Below are 25,375 nucleotides of genomic sequence, written 5' to 3'. Positions count from 1 at the left end.
TTGAAGAGCAAAATCTACTTTCTTATCTACCTCATATGACACACGCGCGCGCGAAAGGACTCGGCTGCTATCTTCAATACTTGACCTGACTTGTTGTATGATTGACCGATAGCGACGTGAAGGAGAATAAAGACAATATTAAAACACATTGACTTGAACAAGTCTCGTAGTAGAGACGGCAAATGTACTGCTTCAAGAACGCGCAGGCCCTAGGTTCTAGTCTCAAAAATCATGTTTGATTTATAACTATTCAATTGATCTTAAATTACAAACCTAACCACTGACATGACAGCCGCTTCTAGAGGAACATAAAGAGATAAAACTCGCCAAAGCACCAGAGAAGTTGGATAGACACCACTTTCTGTTTGCCATAGTTTTAGTCGCGGTCGGTTTTAACCATTACTAAGAGTACAAACTTAACTTCTAGCACAACGGCACACTCAAAAGAAAAAAGAACCCCGCACAAAGAGCACGAAACAAGAGCACAAGAGCTTATTCTTCCTCGTGGAATGAGCCATGGAAATAAAGGAACAGTTTCCGTGTGAGTTCCGTTTGCGTTTCGCTGGTTGTAGCCCGCCATAGAGAGAAAGAGGTCCATAACCTGTGAGGGTATAGAAAGAATTCCGCGATTACTCATCACCCATCACACGGTGGTGTGGTGGTTTTCCTTTATGACGATGATTAATTCACTCTGCGGCAGTCTGTACGGTCACTGAGTTTGCAAAGAATTTTATTGGAGTTAATATGAAATTTTCTTTTACTTATCTTACGTTTACTGGTTTTATCGAGTGTTTGAAGAGCCGTATCACACAATCAACAAATTTCAATTTCTAGATCAAGACGTAGTAGTTCAATAGACACTTTCTACGTATCTGCCGATACTTCACACGTGCTGTTTACCAATTAGCCGTACAGCTTGAGTCAACCACAGCCGTCCTGCTCTTATCATCTTTCGTACAGCGGCATTGAGCATCTGTACCTTCTCCATTACACTGCTCCACACCATTTGTGAGAGTAATAAAAAATACACCTATACATGTCCAAAAAAAGCAGAAAAACTCCCACAAACAACTTACTCATTGGGAGCAACCACACACGAGACCACAAAACATCCAAACCAATGAAAGTGTTGTTGAGTGTGTGTCTTTTTTTTTAGTTTACAATTTTGAACATGTTTTACTTGCCGCTTTTTTGTGTCGTTAGTGCCGTTGTATGATGTCCAGTTGCTGGCCGTTTATGGGCGTAAAAGTTTAGCCCTTTTACGGTGAAAAGTAGACAGACAGCGCGTGCATGTGCATGGCGTCCCGAGGGAGCAGCTCTCGGTGACAACCGGGACGGCGCAGCGACCCTTCACGAGGCAACTGATAAAACTTTTTCCTCATCCATGTATGCGATTGTAGTAAATGGGTAACGATGAAAAATGATAATCGTGTATTTTCTCTCTTGCCTCCCCCATCGTGCGCTCCCGGCGTTGGCGTCGGAACAGCTTATAACTTGCAATCACTTTCCCGCTATATCCTTCCCCGATACAGCCAATCAATAACCAATCAGTAAGCGTACCTTGCCGCAATCGTGCATCGTGGGCTCGATTAAACTATCCACCAAATACGCCACTGCATCAGACCGTGTGCCAAAGTCTGTCACACTGGATGGCTATCCCGGGGCCATCAATGGCGAAATGAAGTTTTAATGACAATTTATGTATATATTCCTTAGCAGGGGATATCATACTGGTTCCACAAACCTGGTCTCCTCTTGCTGCTGACAACGAGAACGAACAGCTGAGACTCAGGTGGTAAGAATGTTCCTGCAGTGGTGTATGTGAGAGCAGCAGAGGCAACGTGGTAATCGCCATATGTACTGCATAAAGAAAACCAAAAACTCACCACCACCAAACTTATTTTCTTCGTGTAATTTCAAAGTCGAAGTATCCACCCGTGTGACCAAGATACCGCGTTCGTTCGGTTTGGATCAGTGCCAAAAGCTGCCAACTCTCAAGTAGAATGGAATTATTTAATGGAGATTTGTTACAAGGCTCGCCCAGCAATTGGGTAGAACCGGTAGAAAGTTACGTGTGTTCGCATTTCTGTGCCCAAGTTGTCGCTGAGGTAAATTAACTTTTGGTGATATTTATTGCAACGGTCGTGTGGTGGAAGTTTATTATTGCTGTATAATAAAGAGAGCCAGCTAGATAATTCTTTATAAAGCGTCAATGAGTAGTATGTATAAGTAAGTATCAGATAAGGAAACATCACTTATACCCAATTTAACTAAGCTATTCCACATTGGTTTCATAGCGTCGAGGTAAGTTCTAGGATTTACACACAAAATGTAACGCGGGATCGAACCCGGTTACGGACCAATTGTAATACGCAGAAAAGGCTTTTTCAAAGAGGGAAAACCAATGAGCAAGACATCATTCAAAAATAGACATTTATTCAGTCAAAAGAATACCTAAATTGCATACTTTAAAATTTCTCCAAAACGTTTTTTCTACAGTGAATTATGACGTTGCAACTATAATTGACGTTGGTAAAACCCCAAACACAAGAGCGCCAACACTTAAAAGCTTCAAACGTGCCTTCTCTTATCACCAACACTCTTTACCGACTGGAAGAATGTACAAACACTCTGTATACACAATTACGCACGCAACGGAACCACAACACAACACAAAATGGAAAAATCCAGCTTAGATTCTGCCGGCTTTCTTCCACAAATGTGTAAGAAGAAAAGAGCTAAAACGAGAAAGAAACCTTTTCCTTCTTCCTCTTCTAACACTATCTAGCTGCCCATCATCATTCGCCCGTTCTTACAGTGCATGCGGCAGCAGCATCATTATCAGGCCGATAGACCGTAAAAGTGTGCGAGTTCTGTGCTGTCGGGTATCAAGAAGTGACGTTGATTTCGTTGACCTTTCACTGAACCGACGCTTCAAGCTCTGCTGCATTTCGACCGTCAAACGAATCAAACGGCCAAGGAAGGAGGAAGAATAGCTTCGAGCGTGGCTTCGTGGAGAAGGCTACGTTCAGATTGCAAAATGCACTTGCGCCTTCTCTATCGGTTATAATGCAATCGAAGTGTAAGGTTATTACGCAACTGTAAGATTTGAGATGCGTAATACGTTAGGGACAGAGGAGACAAAGGTTGATAATTCTATTCCTGTTTCAAGTTTCGCTTTTCCGCAAGGTTTGCAGTTTAAGCCTCGAATTCTTGCTTACCTTCTATCAGTTCAGCTAACCCGACATTGACACTGATGAGTCAGGGACAGCCAAGCGCAGCTGTGGGTGAAGGAGGTTTGCTCATTAGTGACGCATTGTCACTGATAAAGAAAGTTTTTGAAGACACCCGTAGGGGCGCCTTTCTTCCATAAATTCTACCAACTACATGTTCCAACCTGGCATGCACAGCGAAGAAAGTAACAAATTGAGTAGATATTATTCCAGAAAAGAAACAGACAACATAACATGTCCATAAACATGAAAAACGTGAAGCTAATCAACACCTACACCCCTGCAGCAGCATAAAATAACATAAACAGATTAACCACCATTTGGCCTCAGCTAATAAATGTTGCCGCCGCTGCTGACCGCTCTCAGCTAACCGACCACCTTCGAGTAATTTTTTGTCTATTTTTGGCTCACCTAATCTCATTACCTTGTCCCGGTTCGGTCTCTGCTAAGGACAGACACACAAACACTTTGGATGTTACGTAACCGCCAAAAGCCGAAACTGTTTACTCTACTCACTCATGCACTAATAAGCGGACAGCTTCATTTGCACCGAATATTAACTACCGAGCCTTGGGCCTGAGCTGAAATGGGGGTTTTTCCTCCAACAGCACGCTCTGGTAAATCCACAACATCATATTTCTACCCGAAAACGACTAAAACGGTTTGATTGGATAAGCAGGAGCGGTTGTAGAAGCTAATGGGGGAATGTAATTAGTGCAAGAGGTTCACCAGAGACATCTCTAATCGGTAAGAAATGAGATAAGAAATAAGATCCCGGGGTGCTTAAAATGTTGGAAATTGAAGGTTTTTAAGATGTCGAGAACATCCTCCAAAAATATTCATTAGGTTCAAGAGTTTACCAAAAGACCTTTTTCAATTAAATCAAAGCTCTTTGAGCGTAATCGGCAAAAAAGCTCTTCCACTAATGCCCAAATATTGATGCCTAGCTCCCCAAATACTCGCACTTATTCCTTTGCTACGTTCCTCTTCATGTCCTTGCCGCAAAGACAGACAGACATCTCCCTAAATCCCAATATCAAAGTCTTCACAATCACTGAAACAGTGCTGTAATAAAATGTTTCTTAATTATGGGTCGCCTTTGCTTTAATGTCTTTTGCTCATCCCACAAAAGATTCACAAAACATCCAGACAAGAGACTCACGGCGGCAGACTAGCTCTTTCTGTGGACTATGGAGCTCCCAAGCGACATCTGGCCGTACTCGCCAAAGGGTGTGCGCGTATGTGCAAAGAAATGCATACAACGATCTTGAACCGTTGGTCCAGCACAGCCCCACAACCAAGCAGCCTTCTGTGGAAAGTTGTCCCCATGCTATATACGGCTGTGGCGTAAATTCCACCCGGCGCGTTCCAACAGCCGAAGAGTAATGACTTCTGTCATGTTTCCTGTTGGCACGCACAATGCATCGGGGGGCTGCTTTTGCAACATGCACCGTATGTTACTATCATCATTAAGAGTCTTTCTCTTCTGTTGTAAAGCTCCGTTACTGGTTGAAGGATTCCAGAGAGGCAGATTTGTGTATTTCCAATATTTTGCCTTTTTGTTTGAATGTGCTTCAAGGATCAGTAAGAAATGACTTTTTTGTAAATGTTTAAGTGAAGAATTATTTTACCCATTTAATCAAAAAAAAAAGGTCTTAAATCTCAACGAGCCAACGATAACGACGTTGTATAATTACATCCAATCAAAAACTCGTTTCCAGATTTTCGCGCGCCCAGCAATAAAATCTCACTTGGACAATTTCTCGGCAAACGGAGACACTTTCACCGTCTGAATGTCATCCAACTTGGTGCTTTGGGGAAGACGAGGAAAAAAAAACTCTGCAATTTGAGGGCCACAATAATTGTTGTTACGCTGCGGGACAGCTTTTCTTATCATTTTACTCCAACAAGGCGAAAGGCGAGAGATTATCCAGTGGGTCGTGCCTTCGGACAACTACTTCAAAACCACCAAATCCCCCCTTCTTTCCAGTGATCTTATCAAATGCTGGGGGACCATAAAAACGCATGACAACGCCACTGGAAAACATACACACACACAGAGCAGCGGGCAAACCCATACAGCACCAAAGTGCGTTTTCACTTTCGCAAAGCGTTGGGGTTCTGTAACCGTTGTCGCACCATTATCGCGAGCTGGTGGTTATGCTGGACGTCCGTAGGAAGCTGATAAGGCAAAGTCTACTAGTTTGCTGGCCTTCCAGTCGCTCTCCCTCACTCTCTCGTGATCACACGGTTTAACAACAGCTACCCTAAAAGTAAGAACAACGTCATATTGCGGTTTGTACGCTTTGCCCTGCCGGTCTGGCCCCGGTTGGGATTTTCAACCAAATTCTCAATTTCTCAATTTCTTCTCGAAAAGTTTACTGCAGCTGTTTGGCCCGGGAGTTTGCCGCCAGGGGTACCATTCTCTAAACAACACATTTAAAAGCCACATTTAAATAATACATTCACATCCGAGCGCAGATCATTGGTGGGGAGGTGTGTGTGTGTGTGTCTCGGCAAGGAGGCTCTCGCACCGGTCAACTGGAATAACTGGTTCTGCTGGGGCAGCATTAACCTGTTCTCAAACATCATTCCCGATAGTGATCATCAGGCTGGCACATCCAGATGTGGTGGAAGAGGAAGCAGGCTCTAGAATGACGTTGAAGGCATATAAGAAAAGCCAATTCCATATTCGAAAACAGCAAACGGTTCGTGAAGCGGGTCGCACAATATTAAAACGCAAAAACGGTTAAAATTCAAACGGCAACGTCTGGGATGCTGGGTTGCCTGGGGTGCCAATTGAACAGGGAACCGGTATCGGGGTATCATAATCTTAACAGGATAAGATGAAGCTTATTAGGAGAATGTTCTTTATTTGTTTTGAATTATTATAAGCTATTCGAAGTGCTTTTCAGTGAGTGAGATGATAGGGTTGATAGTGTGTAGTGCTATTTTACGTTCACAACACAGACAAAATGGCAAAATATACAATATACAACAACTTCTAAAAATTGGAACATAAAGCCTTGCATGTATTCAAACTCTATTCCAGCTCAATTTCCATTTCCACAGTGCTTGAGCACTGTGAAATTTAAAACGCCCTCAACAAAAGGGACTCGACACAAATCATAGCAACCTGCGACGGTGGCTGAAAGCATACTTTGTGCCTCAACTACAGGCAGGCTGTAGTTTAACACACACATACAAATATAGAGAAAGAAAGAATAAACCCTCTTAAGGTACGTTTAATGCACTTTTCACTACATCTTACCTGAGAGGCTTTTTGCTGGACCATTTGCCATTGTTGTCTGCGTTGAAAACACATGAGACGAATCGTTCCCTTGTCTTTGACCGGGACGCACATAGTAATTAAAGGTACTCCGCCGTCGTTTCGGTTGTTATCCTTTTTGCTTCCTTTTCTTTCAAATCGTAGCACACATACACACACTTACACACACACATACATGCAGACAAGCAACACGCACCTTTTCATGTTGCTCGCAGTAACCTTAGAAAAGCATTAGCCGCACACAAATTGAATTGAAATTACCCACACACTACGGTCACACATTCCGTTGCTTGGCTTCTTGGAGCGCATTTGTATTTGTTAGCTTTTGGGAGGTTTTATTTTCCTTTTTCAAACAGCCCTTTTTTCTACCGCACAATGACGCTTCTTCTTCTTTTTCGCAAGCTTAAACTGCATACACACACAGAAGCACACGGGAACACGCACCTTTATTTCTATTTCGATAGCGGCGGCAATGTTTCACACAATCACACAATAAACCCTGGGGAAGAACAATGTTATCAGGGCAAAACAACCCCGAACAACCGAAAGACTCTGCTGCAGCCCCCTGCCTGACGCACTGCCTTCCTGTCCTTCCTAACCACTTCCTTCTCTGGTGCGCCTTTTCTACACTTGCGCGTCTCCGTTTCCGTGTTTGATTGCGAATGGAAATGGAAAAGCTGCTGCTTTCCCTACCCGCTTTTCTTTTCTGGGAATTTCTGCTCACTGTTGGCACCTTCGCGTGTTTGTGTGTTGAAAATTCGCCTGTTTGGTTGAATAATTCTGATGCGAAAGTCGCATTGCTGCACCAAGCGACCGGGAGAATGGGTAAGATTCTACCACCTTGTTGAGAAAAGGAACATCTTGAACCCTCAGCCACAAAGCACACAATTGACATTTCACTCCCTGCATCAGACACCGCGAAAAAGGGTTGTTCTACGGCAGCACCTTTCCTCCCCTTTCTCTATGGGGGAAAGAATGCGAGAAAGAACACGAACGCAAGCACGCACACACGAACACACACATTGAAAAGAACAAAAACTGCACAGAAAAGTAAATTAAATTCTCTCCCAACCAACACTTACGTACTTCTTAGACGTTTTTCTTTCTCCTTTCAATTGCGAAAACACTCAAGTTTGTATGGTTTAGGGTTTAAAACTGAAAACAAAACATTAGAACTTCACGCGACCCGACGACGACAACGACGACGTCCGAGCTGGACAAAATAATGAACGTTTTTGACTTTTTCTCACGTTGGAAATCGTAAACAAGGTGCTGTTTTGACCACGAACCGTATCCTGCTCAGTGTGCGGTTTGGACGAAATGGGGTGGCGGTTTCGCTCACTGTTCGCATTGACGTCGATGGCAGCTGTCACGCGCCAAATGCCGCCGGTGACGTTTGTGCTCGCTGTCAAGGGGTAGGAATGAGCGTTGATGCTATTTTTCGGTGGCAAAAAGGAAAGGAAACAATTGAAGTCTTTATTTATTTTTAATAAATTATCTCATAATCTACGTCATTGTTACTTCCTTAGTAGTGTTTCGTAATAGTGTGCATAATGAATGTAAAAAAAAACGCAGATAAGCTATGTTTCGAAATAGCCGCATCATTTACGCTGCTTAACAGTGGAACCGTAGCTCTTAAGCAGCTATTATGCACCTCTACGAGTTTATAATCAGTTGAAAATGACTTTCAAGATATTTTTTGCCTCCATTCCGGGGGCGAAACGAGCTGAATGACAAAATGAAAGTAATAAATACATGAAGGTGAGAGTTTTTATTTTATTTCTCATGATAACTATGCTTGCATTTCTCAGCAATTAGAACCAATCGTTAATGCAAAAAAATAATAATAATTATAAAATGAACGTCATTTGAACGTGTGTGACACAGTCAAGTCATCTCTAAAAACTCCAAAACGCATATACTACGAGCATTGATATAGCTGGTTCTTCTTCTGCTTCTTTAGCGCAACAACAAGTTGTCAGTCTGTCTCTATTACTATTGGGCTTGGCTATTAGTGAGTAATAGATTACGTAGATGAGAATAGTCAGTCTTACGTATCGATCCATTCGGAGCATGAACCCATGACACATGTTGTTACGTCATACAGGTGGACTACTGCACTACCAAACCGGCATTTTTGCAATTTTTTGCACTAGTATAGCTACTTGACAATTGATCAATGAGCCACTTTCCTCTTCTTTTTGACGTGACGATCTCTCTGGTCATGCCGGGCCCTACTAGCCTTTAGGACTTACTTAATACCATGAAGCACAATAATTAGTGTTTGATACACGTTGAATACGATAGATTTGAAAATAATAAAATCGAGATCTGGAGGAGATGAGGATTTAAAAAGTGATTTTAAAAAGAGGTCAACACATTCATTTGATTACTAAAAGTTATTAAAGTTACTACAGTTAAAGCAAAAATCAATCGTTAATTCAATGTGTTTTTTTTTAATTTAATATTAACAATTTCTAAGAATGAGTCAAATTTTAACTTGAAAATTTTGAAATTTTGGAAATCTTGAATGAGTCAAATCCAAGTGAAACATGGATTTCAATAATGTGAGGCATCTTGCAAACATTAATTCTAGTGCTTACTTTTACCATGAAATTCACGTCTAATTAGATCGAAGTCTTAGCTATCACGTTCATTGCATCCCATTCACCCACTGTAGTGTTAGGATCAACCCATGGGGAGAAAACGGCCAATCATAACCACTACCAGCGTCGTCATCGTCGTCAGGCTGATGGATTTTCAAACGCAACCGCAGACCGCCGATCCACTACACCAGCGCTGGTCTTCGCCCCACGTTGCGAGAGTGTGTGCGAGAGCCACCGACCGGGTCGGTGCCGAATGCGTACTCGGGTGCCCGAAACCCAACCACTTTTCAGTCACTCGCCATCCAACCACTCGAGCGGTTCGTCGCTTGCCGTAGCGTGCAGTTCTTTCCCCAGTTCGAAGAGTCGGTTGCCACACCGATCATCGCGCCTTCATCAACATCACAAGATCGGTTGGTTGCGAGACCGCTTGCAAAATTGTCCATTCGTGTGTGTGTGTGTGTTTGCCTGTCGGTGTGCTTTTTTTGTCATCCCTCAAACTGTGTGTTGTCATTTTTGCGTGCATTTCTACCGCCCCACAAACAACCCTGCCATCTTGACCCGGAGAGATTCATACCCTCCCGCGATCGCGTAGCGTGTGTGTGCGTGATCAAGTGCTCGGTTTCGGCGTTCATTTGTATTTATTTGGGTAACGGCGCCGTGTGCAATAAAGAAAATCGTTTCACCCCGCCTGCTTGATCGTAGGGGTTGATCGTGAAGACGAACCGCGAAGACCCCAAAACGCGTATTTCTGTGTGTGTGCCTATGTGTGTGTGTAGGGGGTGAGCTAGTGTATTGCGGCTCGAAATCGAAATTCCGCAGTGAGAAAGTTTTGTTATTTTTTCTTCACGGTCTCTCTCTCTCTCTCGCTCTTTCCCCCCCTTGGAGCCGCCGAGAGGTTCTTCACGCGGCACCTCTTATCGGACCACCGGATTGCGCATCGAAGCAATTGCACACACCAGCCAAACGAGGTGATTGATTTGAGCGAAAGAAATTCACCCCTAAATTTTGGAGCAGTGTGTGTGAGTGTGTGAGAGAGAAAGAGGGGGTGAAACAGTCATTTTTACAAGAGGGGAAGTAAAATCGGTGCAGTGTGTGTGTGGTTGCCCCTGATTCCTGATTATCTCTGTGAAGTGTTCCTTTTTTCCTTTCGTCCACCAAAAAAAAGAAGGCAGCCGCTGCGTGAATTTTGGAAAATGGTGTGCGCAATTGTGTCGAATTGGTGTTAGAGTGTTTGGCGATCGTACATTTTCTTATCGACAACGCACACACAACAACCTTCTCCAGCGCTCGTCCCCGGGGTGTCAACGCGGCACGGCAAAAAGGAAGATCGTGATACGCCGCAGCGAGATGATGAAACGAGCGCTAATTGGATTGCGTGCGAGACGGAGGCCACGACCGTTGGCGGCCGGGCCGGGACAGTTGCTGTTGCTGCTGTTCCTGCTGGCATTTGATGCCGTCTCATGTAAGTGTGCTCGGGTGTACCAGCGAGGTTAGAGGAAGGTAATCATCCGAAATGAGGCTTTTCTCCATCAGCATACAGCACTGTTGGAAAGGTCACCGCGAACAAAAAGCAGAGGTGCCAGACCTACCAACTATGACTCAATCACGCAGCCAAGTCAAGCCAGGTTCGCGCAGTTGTGACTCCCATTGCGCACCAGCAATGTGCCATTACGTATGTGTGTGCAAATGAAAATGAAAGGAAGGGAAATGAACGTGCTTTAAAAACGGGTTTTTCCTTCGCCCCTTCGCCGTGCGCGTGCAGCGTATCCGAGTGAGCGCGCGCGCGCGCGATCGTTGTCTTTCGGTGCGGAAACGCGGAACGGAAAAGCGTGTTATCGAAAGGAAGAAAAGGAGAGTGTACCGGTGCGCTGTTACTAGTATCTGAGCCCTTTTTCCCCTTTTTCTATATCTACTATCACTAACTAAGTTTTGCATTTTTATTTTGAGTGACAACACCTATCGAATCTACAGTATCCATTGCCAAACGATCATCGAGATTTGGTGGTGCATCGATTTTTTCGATCGATCGGGAGAAAAAATGCTCCACAAAACAGCACCCCTTTCAGGCAAACAAACAAACAAACAAACACATAATTTCTTCCGCTCATGCAATTGCTCGGTGCAAAAGAAAGCACCGGAATTGTGCAATCGATGCGTGTTTAAAATCGGTACGGAAGAGACAGGTGAAACGAGAAAACTGGAGGCCAAATCGAGGTGGGATTTTTGGTGCGTGGAAGCTTTTCTGCAAGCGCATGCTCGTTATGACGTTTGTTATCGTTGAGGAGCATAGGGGATCGGTGCTAAGGCGCACATAGCAACAGATCGATCGATGCTGATTGCTTGGATATCTTGATGAATTGCACAATACATGTTGAGGTTTGTGCGATATTGAGCGTAAATGATGCAAAAATATTGTGGCTTATTTGTGGAATAGCACACGAAAAAGAAATAAAAAATCTCTTCACTATGAATGATTATGTCTCCTGTACAGGAGAGTGCATGCATTACAATTATGTACATTATAATGATTTTGATTTTTATGTTTACTGGTGCCGTGATTAGCCAAATAATTCCAAGAAAATGGCAGAAAACAGCATTATTCATTTTTTTAAACAAAAAATCAAATTTTGTTTAAACAAATTTATTATCATGTTCGAGCAACTTGAAGCATTAATTATGTGAATCTAAAGATGCTTATTTTATCACAAAAAGTATTAGTAAAAGCTTAAATATTTATCATAGATTTATCGTACTATATTTACATGTTAACAATTTCCATAACATGTTACATGTGGTAGTGTTTGCGGTGCCATGACCAGGATGCAGTGATAACATGAAATGGAATTGTAATGATTAATTAATCGCTGTATTGAATATAACATAAACATGTAACTTTTATTTATTAAAATAATTCAATGCTTATAAAAAACCATATTACAGTTATTTTTGCTATGGTCAGGAGTTCCCCATGGATTTGGCATTAAATTGTAGCAAAACAGCTCTTATTCTTGACAGCTTTCTTAGAGTTTTAAAAGATATTGAACATCTGTTCTATTTAAATTGTAATATGACATTTTCACAACGATGCCATGATCAGGATCAACAAAGAATCAAAATTCAGACTTAGTATCAGTTATGCTATCTTAATCTTGCTCTTTTTTAAACGATTATTTATTGCACAAACAGTTTCAATTTATCAAAAATGGTGCCGTATGCTATTGAAACCATTTTAAAAGTGTAAGATGCATACTTTCATCCGAGATGAATCACGTCTAAATTAAGTTGTATCACAGTTCCTAAAACCGTTTCCCTTTATTGGTCCTCTAAAAAGCATGCCGCTATGGGCCGTTCAAACTCTTCGATTGTTTGCACTTAAATGAAAGGGGAGTCACTTCCATTTGCATCGTCCGAATAAGGCTGCGCGAGGAAATAAATTTGATTTACGGCTTATTTTTCTCTCCCTCAATTAAGAAGTCATCTTTCACATTTCAACCCATGCTGGTCAGCCACATGGTGTGCAGCACACAAGAAGAAAAAGGTGACAGCTTGTGCTACCGTACGCAGAGCGGCTGCTTTGCTTTACGCATGCGCCTTCCACCCTAAATTGGACAATATTTTAACCTTTTCAACAAATCCATCAGCACCACCGTGCGATGTCCATCGTAATATTTAATTTGATTAGCACCCGCTATGCCGATGGATAGGAGCACCGGCACCTTCACGCTAGATAGGGAAGACGGTGCCCACTGCGCACCGAACAAGTGGGCACATTTATCAACGCTAATACGTTTTCACTTTCACGCAGGTGCGTCTTTGGGCGCGGAGCGGTATTGAAGCGGCTTCTTTAGTTGTTGGGGTTTGACTCCGATTGCTTACGGTGGAGAAGAAGCTGTGCAGCTGCCAGCGGCAATCGTTTTGAGGTTTGACCATGATGGCCGTCTGCTACGCAATCGAAGGTGCGTATTATAATGCCCGAACGGTTCGCTTGCCCTGGCGGCTAGTTATCGGAGGTGTCTTAATAGGTGTCTTAATGTTAAAGCCTGTGGGACTGTCCCGTTGATGAAATAAACGAGATGGCTTTTCTTGTGCCACCGATCACCGGGGTAGATTTCCAGTTATTGGGGAATGTGAAAATTAAACCCTTGGGCTAAAGTGTTTGTTGATTGATTGATTGGTCCCTATTTGGGGGGGATAATTAAAGGCAGTGAAGCATTACTAAGTGAGTGGATTTATGAACCATTACAATGTTAGAAAATTACATAAGCGGGATTTACATGAAGCAGCTTGCAATAGGGCTTTTATAACTCATTTAAACATAAACTGCGATCTTGTGTCGTCACTTTCAATTCCACACAATTGCCATAATTACATGCCACAGTGTACAATGCACCATGTTTATGCTGACGGTACTTTCAGCAGCGATTGCACGCGATTGCATGATTTATGGTTGTGAGAAGAAGCTGCATTTTATGATGCCCCCGAGCAGCCCGATGACCCTTTGAGAAGAGCTGCATACAATGTGACACGATCGCGCAATGATGTGACTTTAAGGTGGTGTGCTCGTGGGGGAGAGCGCATGATTGTGTGCAATTGAATGCTTGTATAGTCTAAAGAAGCGTGCAGCATTATGCTAAAAAGATGTAGCTTTTCAACCACGGTTTTGTGTGAAAATGCCTACAGATTGATGTTTGCAATTCTCCTTCCATCTTTTTTTTGTGGAATTTTCTTGGGAAGCAACTGCACCGTATAGTTGGCAAAACCTCCAGTTCGACCTCGAGTTTTATGACCGGAGGGGAGGTTTTTTTATGCTCACTACGCATCATGAATGCTAAGATAATGCACCGGTTTGCGTGAGATAATTTGTGCAGTTCAATAACACATCCCAAAAACCTCGAACGACATTGACACCGTTCACAGGTTCGGCACGTGGTGGAAGCCCCCATTTACACTGACCAAACCCCTCCCGATGGCCCTCCCCTGAAGGTATGAGCTAAGCATGATCACACACAAAACCCGATAATCGTAATCGTCAGCAAACCAGCCAAACCTCATCATCATCATCATCATCATCACCATCACGATCATCGTCGTTGGCTTCTCCTGGAGGCTGGCCGGCTGTTCGTGTCCGGCTCACAAGCCGTGCGCAAAGTGTAACCTCATTTAGGAAGGCGTCGTTTTTTGCTCCAATTTGATTGTTTCTTTTTTTGGTGGAATCTGTTTTAAACAATTTCCCGTCCATTTTGCAGCTGAAAAAAGAAAAAAAAAAACAAAACTTAAATGCAGCCCAGCTCGCGCGTGGAAGATGTTGGGGCTTTAGCTTTCGCAAGGTCACACCGGCATCATGCGTTGACCGGGTAGCCCCTTTGCGCATTGATCCGAGGGTGCGATCGGCGAATGAACGAGGGGCGTTGAACTAAAAAAAGTGGGTAAGGTTGTGGTACAAAAAAAAATCACTCTTAATTGCATAACAAGGGCGTCACGGATGGAGGTAGCAGGTGGGGAAGCGTTAATTAATTTGGTAGAACTTGTGAAAGGCATTTTATGAAGCGGAGATATACTTTAATATTGAATTTATTATGGGAAGGAGAACGAGTTTACTTCAGGTTTCTTGGGTCGTGATGAAAGGTCAGGCAGCTTTGCTTGAAACATTTCATTTTAAACATCACACAATTATGGTAAATAATAAAATAAATTGATCGCATGGTTGAGATATTTGATGCATCCACTCTTTCGTATTAAACTGCCCCTTAAAAGTAATGAAAAATAATCAACATATTAACAGCATATTATAAGCCCTTCTTACGCTTGTTTTATGCGCTTTTGCGTCAAGCATTACCACCTTCAACGAGGCTAAAACACGTGTTTAACGAGGTTTTTACTACGATTTCATCTGTTTGTCGCTCATCAACGTGGCCAAAGTGGCCTCTTAGGATGGATATTGACTAGCCACTTTACGGTGTGCCATTAGCAGGCTGTTCGCTGCTATTCGTTAGTGGTGCTGACCCACATTGTCTCCAAGCAATGTCTTTGCAGCCTGAGAGGTTAACAGAAGTGAAGTGTGCATCGTGTGCGTTTGCATCAACATTTGCATCAATCTTGTGTGGTCTTGTGGTTTATGATTACACCAACCACTGTCATGAAAGGGAAAACCAGACGATCAGATGATCGTTTATGATTGTGTTTTGTGTTGTAGATCATTGCAGTAAAATGACATATTTTTGTTATTTAATTGAAAAATGATTTTATTGATGTTTTGATTTCAATTTGCGTTCCCTTATTTCTATTCACTTTTCAATACACGATTCCACATTGAATAGAAAATACATTTTAAATCTTGTTTGACAATCCCCCCCTCCAAAAAACAATGGCGGAACTAAACCCCTTGGTCGTGCAACGTCAGGTGGCATTTGGGGTTTTGATCGAATTGATTTAATCAGTTTCGTGACCGATCGATTAGTTTTCACTTTCATACCACTCTATTAGTGTGCACTCAACCCAAACCAGCCGCAACAAACTAAGCACTCGCTGAACGCTTGAAAGTACTCCAAAATTCAACTAACCTGCCACACATACCATCACGCACTCTTACACGCGGAACACATCAATCCCTCCCTCAATCGTGCAAATTGTCTGTGTTTGTGTTTGTGTGGTGAATTTGTTTAAATCGTAGCACAACTCAGCACACAACCCAAGAAATGTGGAACAGGTTCCTGCTCTATCCGCCCGTTCAAGTCCTTCGTTATGCAGCCGTTCGGACGCGCGTTGTTTTTGCTGCTTCGCGCCGTGCCAAGGTCTTTACAATCGCCATCCGTTTGGCAGTGGCAGACCTTGTCCGATGGATGCAGTCCGGTGGCCACTGGGCAGAGCAAAAGATCCTTTTACGCGCCACTAATGCGTCAGGGCTGTGCCGGGGCCGAAACTGGTTTGGTTGGTTGATCGATCGAACCCACTGTTACGTAAAAGCGCGCTCCGTAGAGTTGAGGAAGAAAAATGACTTCAATTTATGATTTCTCACGCCACCAGCTTGTGGCACTATTGTGCTGTTGTTGGGTTGGGGCTGTGTTTTTCGTTTTGTCTGCACAATTTGTCCAGAATGTTTGCAGCTTCCCTTTTGCCATTAATCATGCACAGGGTTGCTTCTCGAATCGTCTCCAAAAACAGCGATTTCAAACACCATTTGAATGGAGTGGCATGATAAATGAGCAGCAGACTGTCTATGCCCTCCATAACCGTAGCCGTATTGTTGTATGGGGGTAATTGAGTGAGTTTGTTGAATGCAAATTACAGCACCGTTTGAAAACGATCAATATGATACCGAGGCAAAGCGAAGAAACACTTGAAGAAAGGTATCTTAACGTCATTATTAGGATGAGATGAGTTTGAAGGTGTTCATTGAAGATGAAATGCGCTACAGCTGAGGATGGTGATGATGATGATGATCATGATGATCATGTTCGACACGTTTGATCGATGTTGGGCTAGGGTGCTTTCTACAGCGCACTGGAACCATTGGAGTGGATTGTAATGTGTCTTTATTTTAATTGAGATGGTAATGCTATGGCTTGATTAACTGTCTGTCTTTGAATCAAAATAGGTTTGAGTAGTCTGTGGAACCGTTTTTTGACAAATATTAAAAATTAATACACCTACATCTCTTTGCACTATTTGCATAAAACCCCTTCTCTTCTGAGTTGAATTAATTATATTAAAATATAAAAAAGAGCCAATATGAAAAGATGAATATAAACTACCAATCTTTCGTAGTTAAATATATGATCTATCAAAAGCTTCAACTGACCTACTCACTGTTAATGGGACCCTTCACGATTCTAGTCAGCTTTTTTTATATGGAGTTTGACGGTTGGAGGCTGAAATCATGTCAAAACTCCATACAAAACTAGCTAGCCTGCGATTTTCAGCCTAGATTATTTCAGCCTCAAAGCAAGGTGGATTTAAAAATATCAGGTGGTGGAATCTAGAGCATTTTGACAATTCGTCACTTGACGCAAGGTCCCCAGGATTCAAACTTTGTTTCTTCTTCTTCTTGTTTGGCTCAACAACCGATGTCGGTCAAGGCCTGCCAACCCACTTGTGGGGTTGGCTTTCAGTGACTTATTGATTTCCTCCCATAGCAGGATAGTCAGTCCTACGTATGGCGGCACGGTCTATTTGGGGCTTGAACCCATGACGGGCATGTTGTTAAGTTGTACGAGTTGACGACTGTACCTTGAGACCGGCAAACTTTGTTTACATTTATTTAATTTGTTCATATAATTTATCTATCCCAGTTTTTCGATTAAATATTCTTTAAAAATATATTCTGGGCTTTGGGAGTTCGCTTTTAACAATAAAACATAGATTGTAATGTGTTATTTTATGTTATTCCTTGAATTTATTCTATCATTTATTGTGTTTTCGACATTTTTGAGGATGAAAACTAAGAAATCATTATTTTTTTCCATTTTCACATTAATTTCTCATTATCTATGAGCCGCAGGGACAATTTAAGTGACATTAGAACTCTTACTTGCATGATTTTACATTTCGTGCATAAACAAATCATCAAATCTTTTTATTAATATATCTCATTTTTTCGATAAAATCAATATACATACAAAAATGCACGTAGTAACAAAGAAATCTCTTCTATTTACTATGCTTTGTGTGCCGAAACCATTAGTTTACGGTTTTAAAATGACGTAAAGTCCCTCAACTATGCAGACCCCCCAAAGGCCTTTATCCACCACCTGATTCTATTAATCCACCTTGCCATCAAAGCTAGAATTAGATTCGAGTGCCTACTCGAAAAAATAGCTGAACAACGTAGTGTTTTCATTAATCCCAAGGTGCATTAAAGCGATCAGGTGGTGGAATATAGAATCAAAGTTTATGTAGATCAGGTCCTCACATAGCATGTTTTGTATAACCAAATTTGAACGTCACTTTTTGACAGGACTTTTGCTCAAACAGGCTTTCAAGAGGACTCTTAAAATCTTCATTAAGCAACAGAAGCGATAAAAATGAACCTTCCAAATACACACACCTTGGGATAAGCCTACCTGTATGTACATTCACATTGGCAGGCTGAAATTTCAGCCTACGATCTTAAAAGGGAAATAAGCCGAATGATGTTAAAATTTTACTTTTTAAACCTAATTATAACTTTTTGCAAAACTCGGACTTAGTTAAAGCTGTCTCTTATTGAACCATCGAGCTATCAACATTACCTTCAGCTCTCCCAACTATTAGGATTTGGTATTGTGGTAAACAAAGTGTAAAGAATATGAAAAATTGATAATCTCTGTTAATCTTTTTATTTATTTTTTGTTGAAAAAAACCTAACCAAAAATATACTTTCCACAATAAATATATAAACAAACAATCAAAACATAATCAACCATAAGCCGCTGAAACAATGTAACATTTGTCAAGCAATAAATCAAATAGTTAAGCCTTTCTGCCGTCAGGTGAATGTGAAGTCGCAAAAAAGTCGTGCAAATTGCCAGATTGCAATCACAAAAGCGACGAAAGAAATCTGCAAAATTGGCAGAAATCTTGGACCTTCTCTTTTCCCGCTGAGTATGATAACTATTATTGCACCTTTTGGCTTACTTTATGCATCATTTACCTACAAAAAAAAATCATTAAATTGTGTGTGTGTGTGTGCAAAACAAACCACATCCAAACAGCGTGAAAGGGTACATTTATACGATTTCGAGGGAAAAAGTCGAAAAGCAACGGATACGGTTGAATAATTTAATCAAAAAGGCCTAGCTTTAATGCATCTCCTTTCGCGCTCCCCAGGTTCATCTTCATTCATTTCGTTCGTGTTTGTTCCCGTACCCCAAAATCAAGTACTTTGCCCCGTGTGTATGCCGCACCGTTTGGACTATTAAAATCTTCACTTATTTATCCGCCCGTGTAATTCCGCTGACCACGTCCGTCCGGGTCCGGGCGGGTCTCTCTTTTCTACTGTCATTACTCATTTTCTTTGTACTTCTGTTTTTTTCTTCTTCTCTCCTCTCTTCCACACAGTCACAAATGCGTTCATCGTGCCGGAGGAGCTGCCATCGATACTTTCCCTGGTCTATTCCAACATTCCACCGATCAAGAAAGGTAAGACAACGGGGAGGGAGAGAGCGTCCCATCCATCCAAAGCACGTGGAGGTCCGGTTTTTCTGGGCCGGAATGCAAATCTCCGCCCGGCAGGAGGGGCAGACGGCGAGCGGCGGGACGCATTTCGGGAAGCACAAATTATGTAATTTTGATCAATCTGAGCGGGACCTGCAGGGAACGGCCGCGGCCAAAAGATGGGAACGTGCCGGCAAGCAAAAAAAAGGGGTTAATGGTGACCGAACGAACGAAAGAAATGGGAAGAGATGCGTACGAGGGCATAAGGAATAGTGAAGAAGGCGGGCGGTGGTCTTTAGGTCCGTTATTTCCTCCCATGGGTGGCCAGGTGCTTAATTTCGTAATTTTGAAAACCAAAGCCATCACCGTGCGGCTTGTTGTTTTGGCTGTTGTTTTGCTGATTGGAGGCGCAGGATTGCAGGTCAACAAAATAGTCTGTTTGGGAGGAGCTGGGTGACGTTTTATGGTTTTTTTTCTATTAAAATGAAGTAAAATTCTTCTCCTCTACGCGGTATGTTTAAGTGACACTTTCTCGGAAGAGAGTTGAGCTTCGATTGTCTGACTCACAGGGTGCAGTGGGCGTGAATGGATCCGTTTGGAAGCAAACCGGATGTGAGGTGGCCATATAGACATAAAAGCTGCTCACTGCAGTGTTATTGCGAAGTGTTTTAGGTGTTGATCAAGTTACAACCTTAGAAATGTGTTCAAATTTGACAATATCCTGTTGAAATTGACCTTTCTTTTCTAAATCTTAGCATGATTTATTAAACTGCTGTCATTATTCTACATAAATTAATTCATTTATTGGTACAAAAGTGTACTAGAAGCATTGGACAATTTCTGTAAGTAAAATGACATTTTATTAAATTACTAAAAATGGCTGGTCTTACTTGCTTCAAGACAATGAAAAAAAAAACAAGTAAAATGACTCATGCTAATAATCACGACGAACAGTCCCCTTAGGCGCAATTGTAAACAACACTTTCACCACTATCATTGCATCTGGAACTGAATACAAAAAAGCATCAAAAACAAAGGTTGGAAAGTATGCCAAATATACGATCAACTCATTTAACAATATATTATATTTATTTTAAACATTGAATGCAAATAGATTTGATCCAATTCTTGGCTGATTATGGTTTTCAGTTTTATTTGAAGATATTGGAAAACAGAAATTAACATGAGATATTTACATTTCGTACAAATTTATATGAATATGGCCGCGTTTTCTATTATAGGGTTATCCAGGAGTTACGAGAAATGAACTTAATGAAATGGGAATGGGAACTTCAGCTCCTATATGAAAGAGTCAAGGAAGTCAAGTAAAGGAACTATGAGAACTCCTGGAAACCTCTGTTAAGCTTTTATATTCAATAATACAAGTCATACAAGCTCCTTAAACATAAAGTGTAATCACATCCGTTTATTAATCCACCCCTCTATCCAATATCGCTCAACCGCTAATCACACACCCAAGCATCATTGGACCTCATGCTTCACCTGCCACTGCATCGGGCTGCAGTAGAAAAAGAAGTCGATCACTCACTCACCCTTCTTCAACTGCGGATGCACCTGGTTGCACAAAAATGCTAATCGCAACCGCCTGAAGTCTCTGTATATGTGTGTGTGTGATTGTATGTGTTTTTTCTTCCTCTCTCTCTCTCTTCTTCATATTAAATGTAAAACCTTGATTGGAAGTTGTGTCTGTCGTTGTTGTTGTTGTTGACCACAAACCGAATGACGATAAATGGCATTCAAACACACACACACACACACACACACACTCACCCACAACGGGCGCGTAGTACAAACGAGCCGTCGTCAGTCCGACGACGAGTGGGACAACTTTCCCTTTCTGTTTGCATCCGTCCGGGCCGGCCGAACCGCCAGACATCCGGACGGATTGGGGTGGTGATCGTTCACGGGGGCCTATGCTGGAAGAAGGAGCGTGGGCAGGGGGTGGAGTATACAAATAAACATCATGCTTGGGCCGCGACTCGCTGTGTCGCATGTCGCCGTGTACTTTTACAGCATGGGGTGCATGAGTTTAGTGGTGTGCTTTGGGTGTGGTTGGTGCCGATCGGGCGTGGGGTAGCAAATTTGAGATCAATTGCTTCCTCACATTTAATTGGGATTTGAACAGAAAACTTACAACCCATCCGGTGGTGAGGCTTTTGTAAAATTATAGATCTTGTCTTGGGAGTCCCATGCATCGTGATCGTTTGCAACAAGAAATGCAGGAACTAAGCAATTACAGTCAAACGATCGTTCAGCAATTACGGCTATTACGACATCTGTGTGCCATCTTCTCCCATTCCCAGCTTTAAACGGAAGGCAGTGAAAACGAAATTGAGCAAACTTCACCTATGCCGTCTGCCCAAGGTCCAAAAAAGTTGCCGGTGGAAAGTTTTGTCATTTGAAGATCACACGCTGCTTCCTTCCCTAGCTTCGGGATGGATTGATCGTGATTGATCGTGTTGATCCGATAAAATGTCTTGCGCAGCGTGAGATGATCGGATGGCTGTTGGGCGGTTAGATATGTATCGCCTTCTGTTTTTATATGCTGGAGGGCATCCCTCCTGATTAATTGGAGGTTGATTGATATTAATTGCCGGTGTAATCAAATCCCAAACAAAGCTGGGATCAGTTTCACGTCCGATAAAAATAACAGTTGAAAGTGGAAAGAGATTGATTGGAGTGGCTCCATGAAATGAAGTTAGTTCATCAACACAAGTCACTTAAACTTGTAACTGAACCTTCCAACAGTTTGATTAAACTTGAACTGAAACTCTGGAAGGGGCACGGTTTCATTACCGAAGCGAACCAAACCAAGAACTTGCTTCAAGGCTGTCCTTGGAAGAGTTATAGCCGACCGTTTTTCGTCCACAGCTCTCACTAAACTGGCCTGTGAGGCAATAGCTGGCGTAGGTTCGCAACAACAACAAAAAAAGCAACAACATCGTCCTAGGTTTTGCAACCCATTACCCATCCATCTGGCTTTGCCGGCTCTTAACCGGTTCGGTTTCACTTCCGTTGAGGAGCTTTGATCTTTCAATGATGTTTTCTCACCTCTTCATTCCTCTTCCTCCCGTCCCCGCCAACAGGAACTGACTCTCGGATAGGCTTTGGCTTCCGTCTCGGTGAGCATGCCGACTTTCAGGTGCAGCTGGAACTGGGACCGCAGCTTAATACGCGACCAATTGGTAAGTGATTTGAAGGGGCAGGGAGTGCAAGGTTTTCAAGTTCATGAAGAATTCGATTTTTGAACAGGGCAGTTCAATAACTTTCAAGAAACAATTCCAACCTGAAGGAAAGTCAATGAAAGACTATTCTAGAGCACCCAGAAATGTTTGCAACTGTCCGTAACTGCCAGTGAACTAGGGGTTGAAAAACAGACTTAAATGATGTTATGAGTTGTGTTTCAAATTTCCAAGTTTTAATCTTTATATCTCTTTCATTTAATTAAGTCCTTGGTGATAGTCTTGAGTTTCTACTAATTTACATATCATTGTGGATAAATTACAATTATTCGATTTTGAGGTGTTGATTTACTTTTTTGAGGATATTGATTTACTTTTTCGTAGATTTAATTTCAAAATTAATAAATGAAAATTAGTGCCATAACTCTTAATTACGCGTTCTCTTCTATCAGCAAATAGGAGGGAGATATTGAAGTACAAGTAGAGAGAGTTTTATAAGACAAGAAGTTAATGAAAAATTCTTCAAACTTAAAGAATTTTGGGGGATCACTGAGAGTTATTGTGAAGGTTATGAAATTACAACAATACAACAGAAAGTCAAACAAGTCTTCAAGATACTGTTCCAACATAACCGTTCCTTGAACGCCCTGTTAATGATATGAATTAGTGATGTGTTGTTTGGAGCGCACCCACGACTCTGATCCGACTCTATCCGACTCCGACTATTGTTAGTTCGATTCCGGCTCCGGGAAAATTGAACCACTAGATCCGCCCGGAGTCGGAGTCGTCCGGAGTCGTCCGGAGTCGTCCGGAGTCGTCCGCAGTCTTCCGGAGTCTTCCGGAATCGTCCGAAGTTGCCGCAGTCGGAGTCGTCCGGAGTCGTTTAGAGTCGTTCGACTGACTCCGAACGACTCCGACTACGGGTGAATCCGGACGACTCCGAACGACTCCAAACGACTCCGGACGACTCCGAACGACTCCGACGACTCCGAACGACTCCGACGACTCCGACGACTCCGAACGACTCCGAACGACTCCGAAGACTCCGACGACTCCGAACGACTCCAAACGACTCCGGACGACTCCAAACGACTCCGACGACTCCGAACGACTCCGACGACTCCGATGACTCCGAACGACTCCGAACGACTCCGAAGACTCCGACGACTCCAAACGACTCCGACGATTTCGAACGACTCCGAACGACTCAGAACGGCTCCGACTCCGGACGACTCCGGGCCTTTTCGGACGATTCCGAACGACTCCGGATATTGCAGCGTGGACCTACCTTCTGGAGTCGATTCCGAATTTATCGGAGTCGATTCCGAATTTATCGGAGTCGAATCGGAGTCGACTCCGGATTTTTGCCAACTTAACCCATCACTAATATGAATATGTCAACAACTTTCAAGACTTTGGTCCTACGTACCTCTTGATTAAACTACATCTATACTAATTTCGGGGAGAATAGTACCAATCCGTTTCGCTAGAATAGTTTAATTTCTATTTGTTTCCAAGGACTATGAAGAGCTAGATACAAGATCATTCGCCAACTTTAAAGTGTACACTGAAAAATAGTTCAAAATGCTTGAAGATACGTATTCTTCTTCAAAAACTTCAACATCCAAAAACTGTAGTGCAAAATTTAAACAAAAGATATTCAGAGTTAAAACAACCTGTGCCTCTTGATATATTTTCTTGATAATTTATTTTATTTTGTATCTTAGGAGCAGCAGCAGGCAGCAGCAAACGTTACGTGGACAATGACGAGTATGCCAACTCGGTTCGGGTACGAAACAATGCATTCAACCTCAACACCCTCAAACACTCTTACTAAAACCTTTCTCTTTTTCCGATTCCAGAACCCAACCCGTCCCGGTGGATCCACCTCCTGGCTGCAGGCCTGGTCCAAGCAGACGAAGCAGCGCCAGCAGTTCAACAAGGACAAGCTGCGGGACTCGCTGATGCCACCGGCACCGATCATGAACGAGGGCGCCTACAACCAGCTGCAGCAGCTGTACGAGATGAACAAGCAGCGCGAGTACGAGGACACGATCGGTACACTTCCGGCGGAAGTGCTCGAGTCACGGATCAGTCAGCTTAAGGCACTACACCAACCGACCGTGGCGTCGTTCAAACCGATGCCCAACGAAGCCCGATCAGGACAAACGAACAGTGGAGCCGTGGAAGCGTCAAAGGATGGAACCAACCAGCAAGACGAGCAAGCGGGAGTGATAGTTGTTACACCGGACGTTCCTGCCAGCACAAGCACAACCGTCCAGCCAACGGAATCAGCCACCCCGGTAACGACAAGCGAACGGGCACGCGGAACGGTCGACAGTGGCCGAAGGAATGTAAGACGACGTACCAATCGACCGGTCAGCAAGTGGGACAAGGAACGCATTACGGCCCAGCTGTCGGACGTGTCGTTGGACTAGTTGAAGCACAGTGGCTCACAGTGGATAGTGTATTATATTTGTTAAAAATTCCTTCGAAAACAGAGGTTCAGTTGTGAACAACACACGGTGGTTTGTAAATAGTTTTCTCGCGGTTTTAGGATGTGATATTGATACTATTTATTTACCTTCCTTACGGATGCGGCTCGGAGGTGCGTCTGTGTATTGTTAAAATTTCGTAAACGTTAGCGGTGTTCGAATTGGCTGGATTGTTGCGGCAGTTGCGGCGTACCAGGGTGGGATGTACTTATTTTAGGTTGCAAAGAAGAACAAAATACGGAAACGTTGCAAGAAAGGGTCAGCTAGGAATGGAAAACACAATGAGCGAGGGGAAGGGTTTATTTATTAGATGTGCAAGGCATAGAGCGAAACTACAAACAAGGCAAATAATAGCAATAAAGACGGGACTAAAAAGTAATGAAAATGCAGCTTATTGTAAGATAAGTCGTTTCGGGGG

The 25,375-nt window shown here is 42.8% G+C and overlaps 2 protein-coding genes across 6 annotated transcripts in view; one reads left to right on the top strand and one right to left on the bottom strand.

Annotated features, from left to right (window-relative positions):
- The window catches only part of LOC121597875, a 102,069-nt gene extending 94,308 nt beyond the window's left edge, over positions 1-7,761 (bottom strand). The window contains exon 1 of one of the 3 annotated variants that reach the window (XM_041924122.1): positions 6,505-7,761. The gene's annotated coding sequence lies outside the window, so the exon portion shown is untranslated. The remainder of the gene's footprint in view (positions 1-6,504) is intronic. The other 2 variants (XM_041924125.1, XM_041924124.1) reach the window with 2 other exon arrangements.
- A 1,644-nt stretch (positions 7,762-9,405) lies between these two features.
- Positions 9,406-25,338, top strand: LOC121597782. 3 transcript variants are annotated; one of them, XM_041923911.1, is made up of 6 exons: positions 9,406-9,538; positions 10,294-10,590; positions 19,164-19,244; positions 22,367-22,465; positions 24,190-24,251; positions 24,325-25,338. In XM_041923911.1, exons 2-6 carry the CDS (start codon positions 10,476-10,478, stop codon positions 24,898-24,900), a joined length of 933 nt encoding a protein of 310 aa, XP_041779845.1. In that variant the 5' UTR covers positions 9,406-9,538; positions 10,294-10,475; the 3' UTR covers positions 24,901-25,338. The 3 variants fall into 3 exon arrangements, with proteins under 3 accessions (XP_041779845.1, XP_041779844.1, XP_041779842.1); XM_041923910.1 differs by having other exon boundaries at positions 10,260-10,590; XM_041923908.1 differs by having other exon boundaries at positions 9,406-10,590.
- Positions 25,339-25,375: the final 37 nt, after the last annotated feature.

This window comes from Anopheles merus, chromosome 3R (genome assembly GCF_017562075.2).
Source record: "Anopheles merus strain MAF chromosome 3R, AmerM5.1, whole genome shotgun sequence".
In the NCBI taxonomy this organism is placed as follows: domain Eukaryota; kingdom Metazoa; phylum Arthropoda; class Insecta; order Diptera; family Culicidae; genus Anopheles; species Anopheles merus.
The sequence above is the reverse complement of the archived record's forward strand: the minus strand, read 5'-3'. Positions and strand labels throughout refer to the sequence as shown.

Bases quoted from the DNA above. Each gene is read 5' to 3' on its own strand.
- LOC121597782 (XM_041923911.1), top strand. From the start codon at position 10,476: ATGATGAAACGAGCGCTAATTGGATTGCGTGCGAGACGGAGGCCACGA. The intron at 10,591-19,163 runs GTAAGTGTGCTC...TCTTCCACACAG, and splicing joins GGCATTTGATGCCGTCTCAT to TCACAAATGCGTTCATCGTG. The intron at 19,245-22,366 runs GTAAGACAACGG...CCCCGCCAACAG, and splicing joins CATTCCACCGATCAAGAAAG to GAACTGACTCTCGGATAGGC.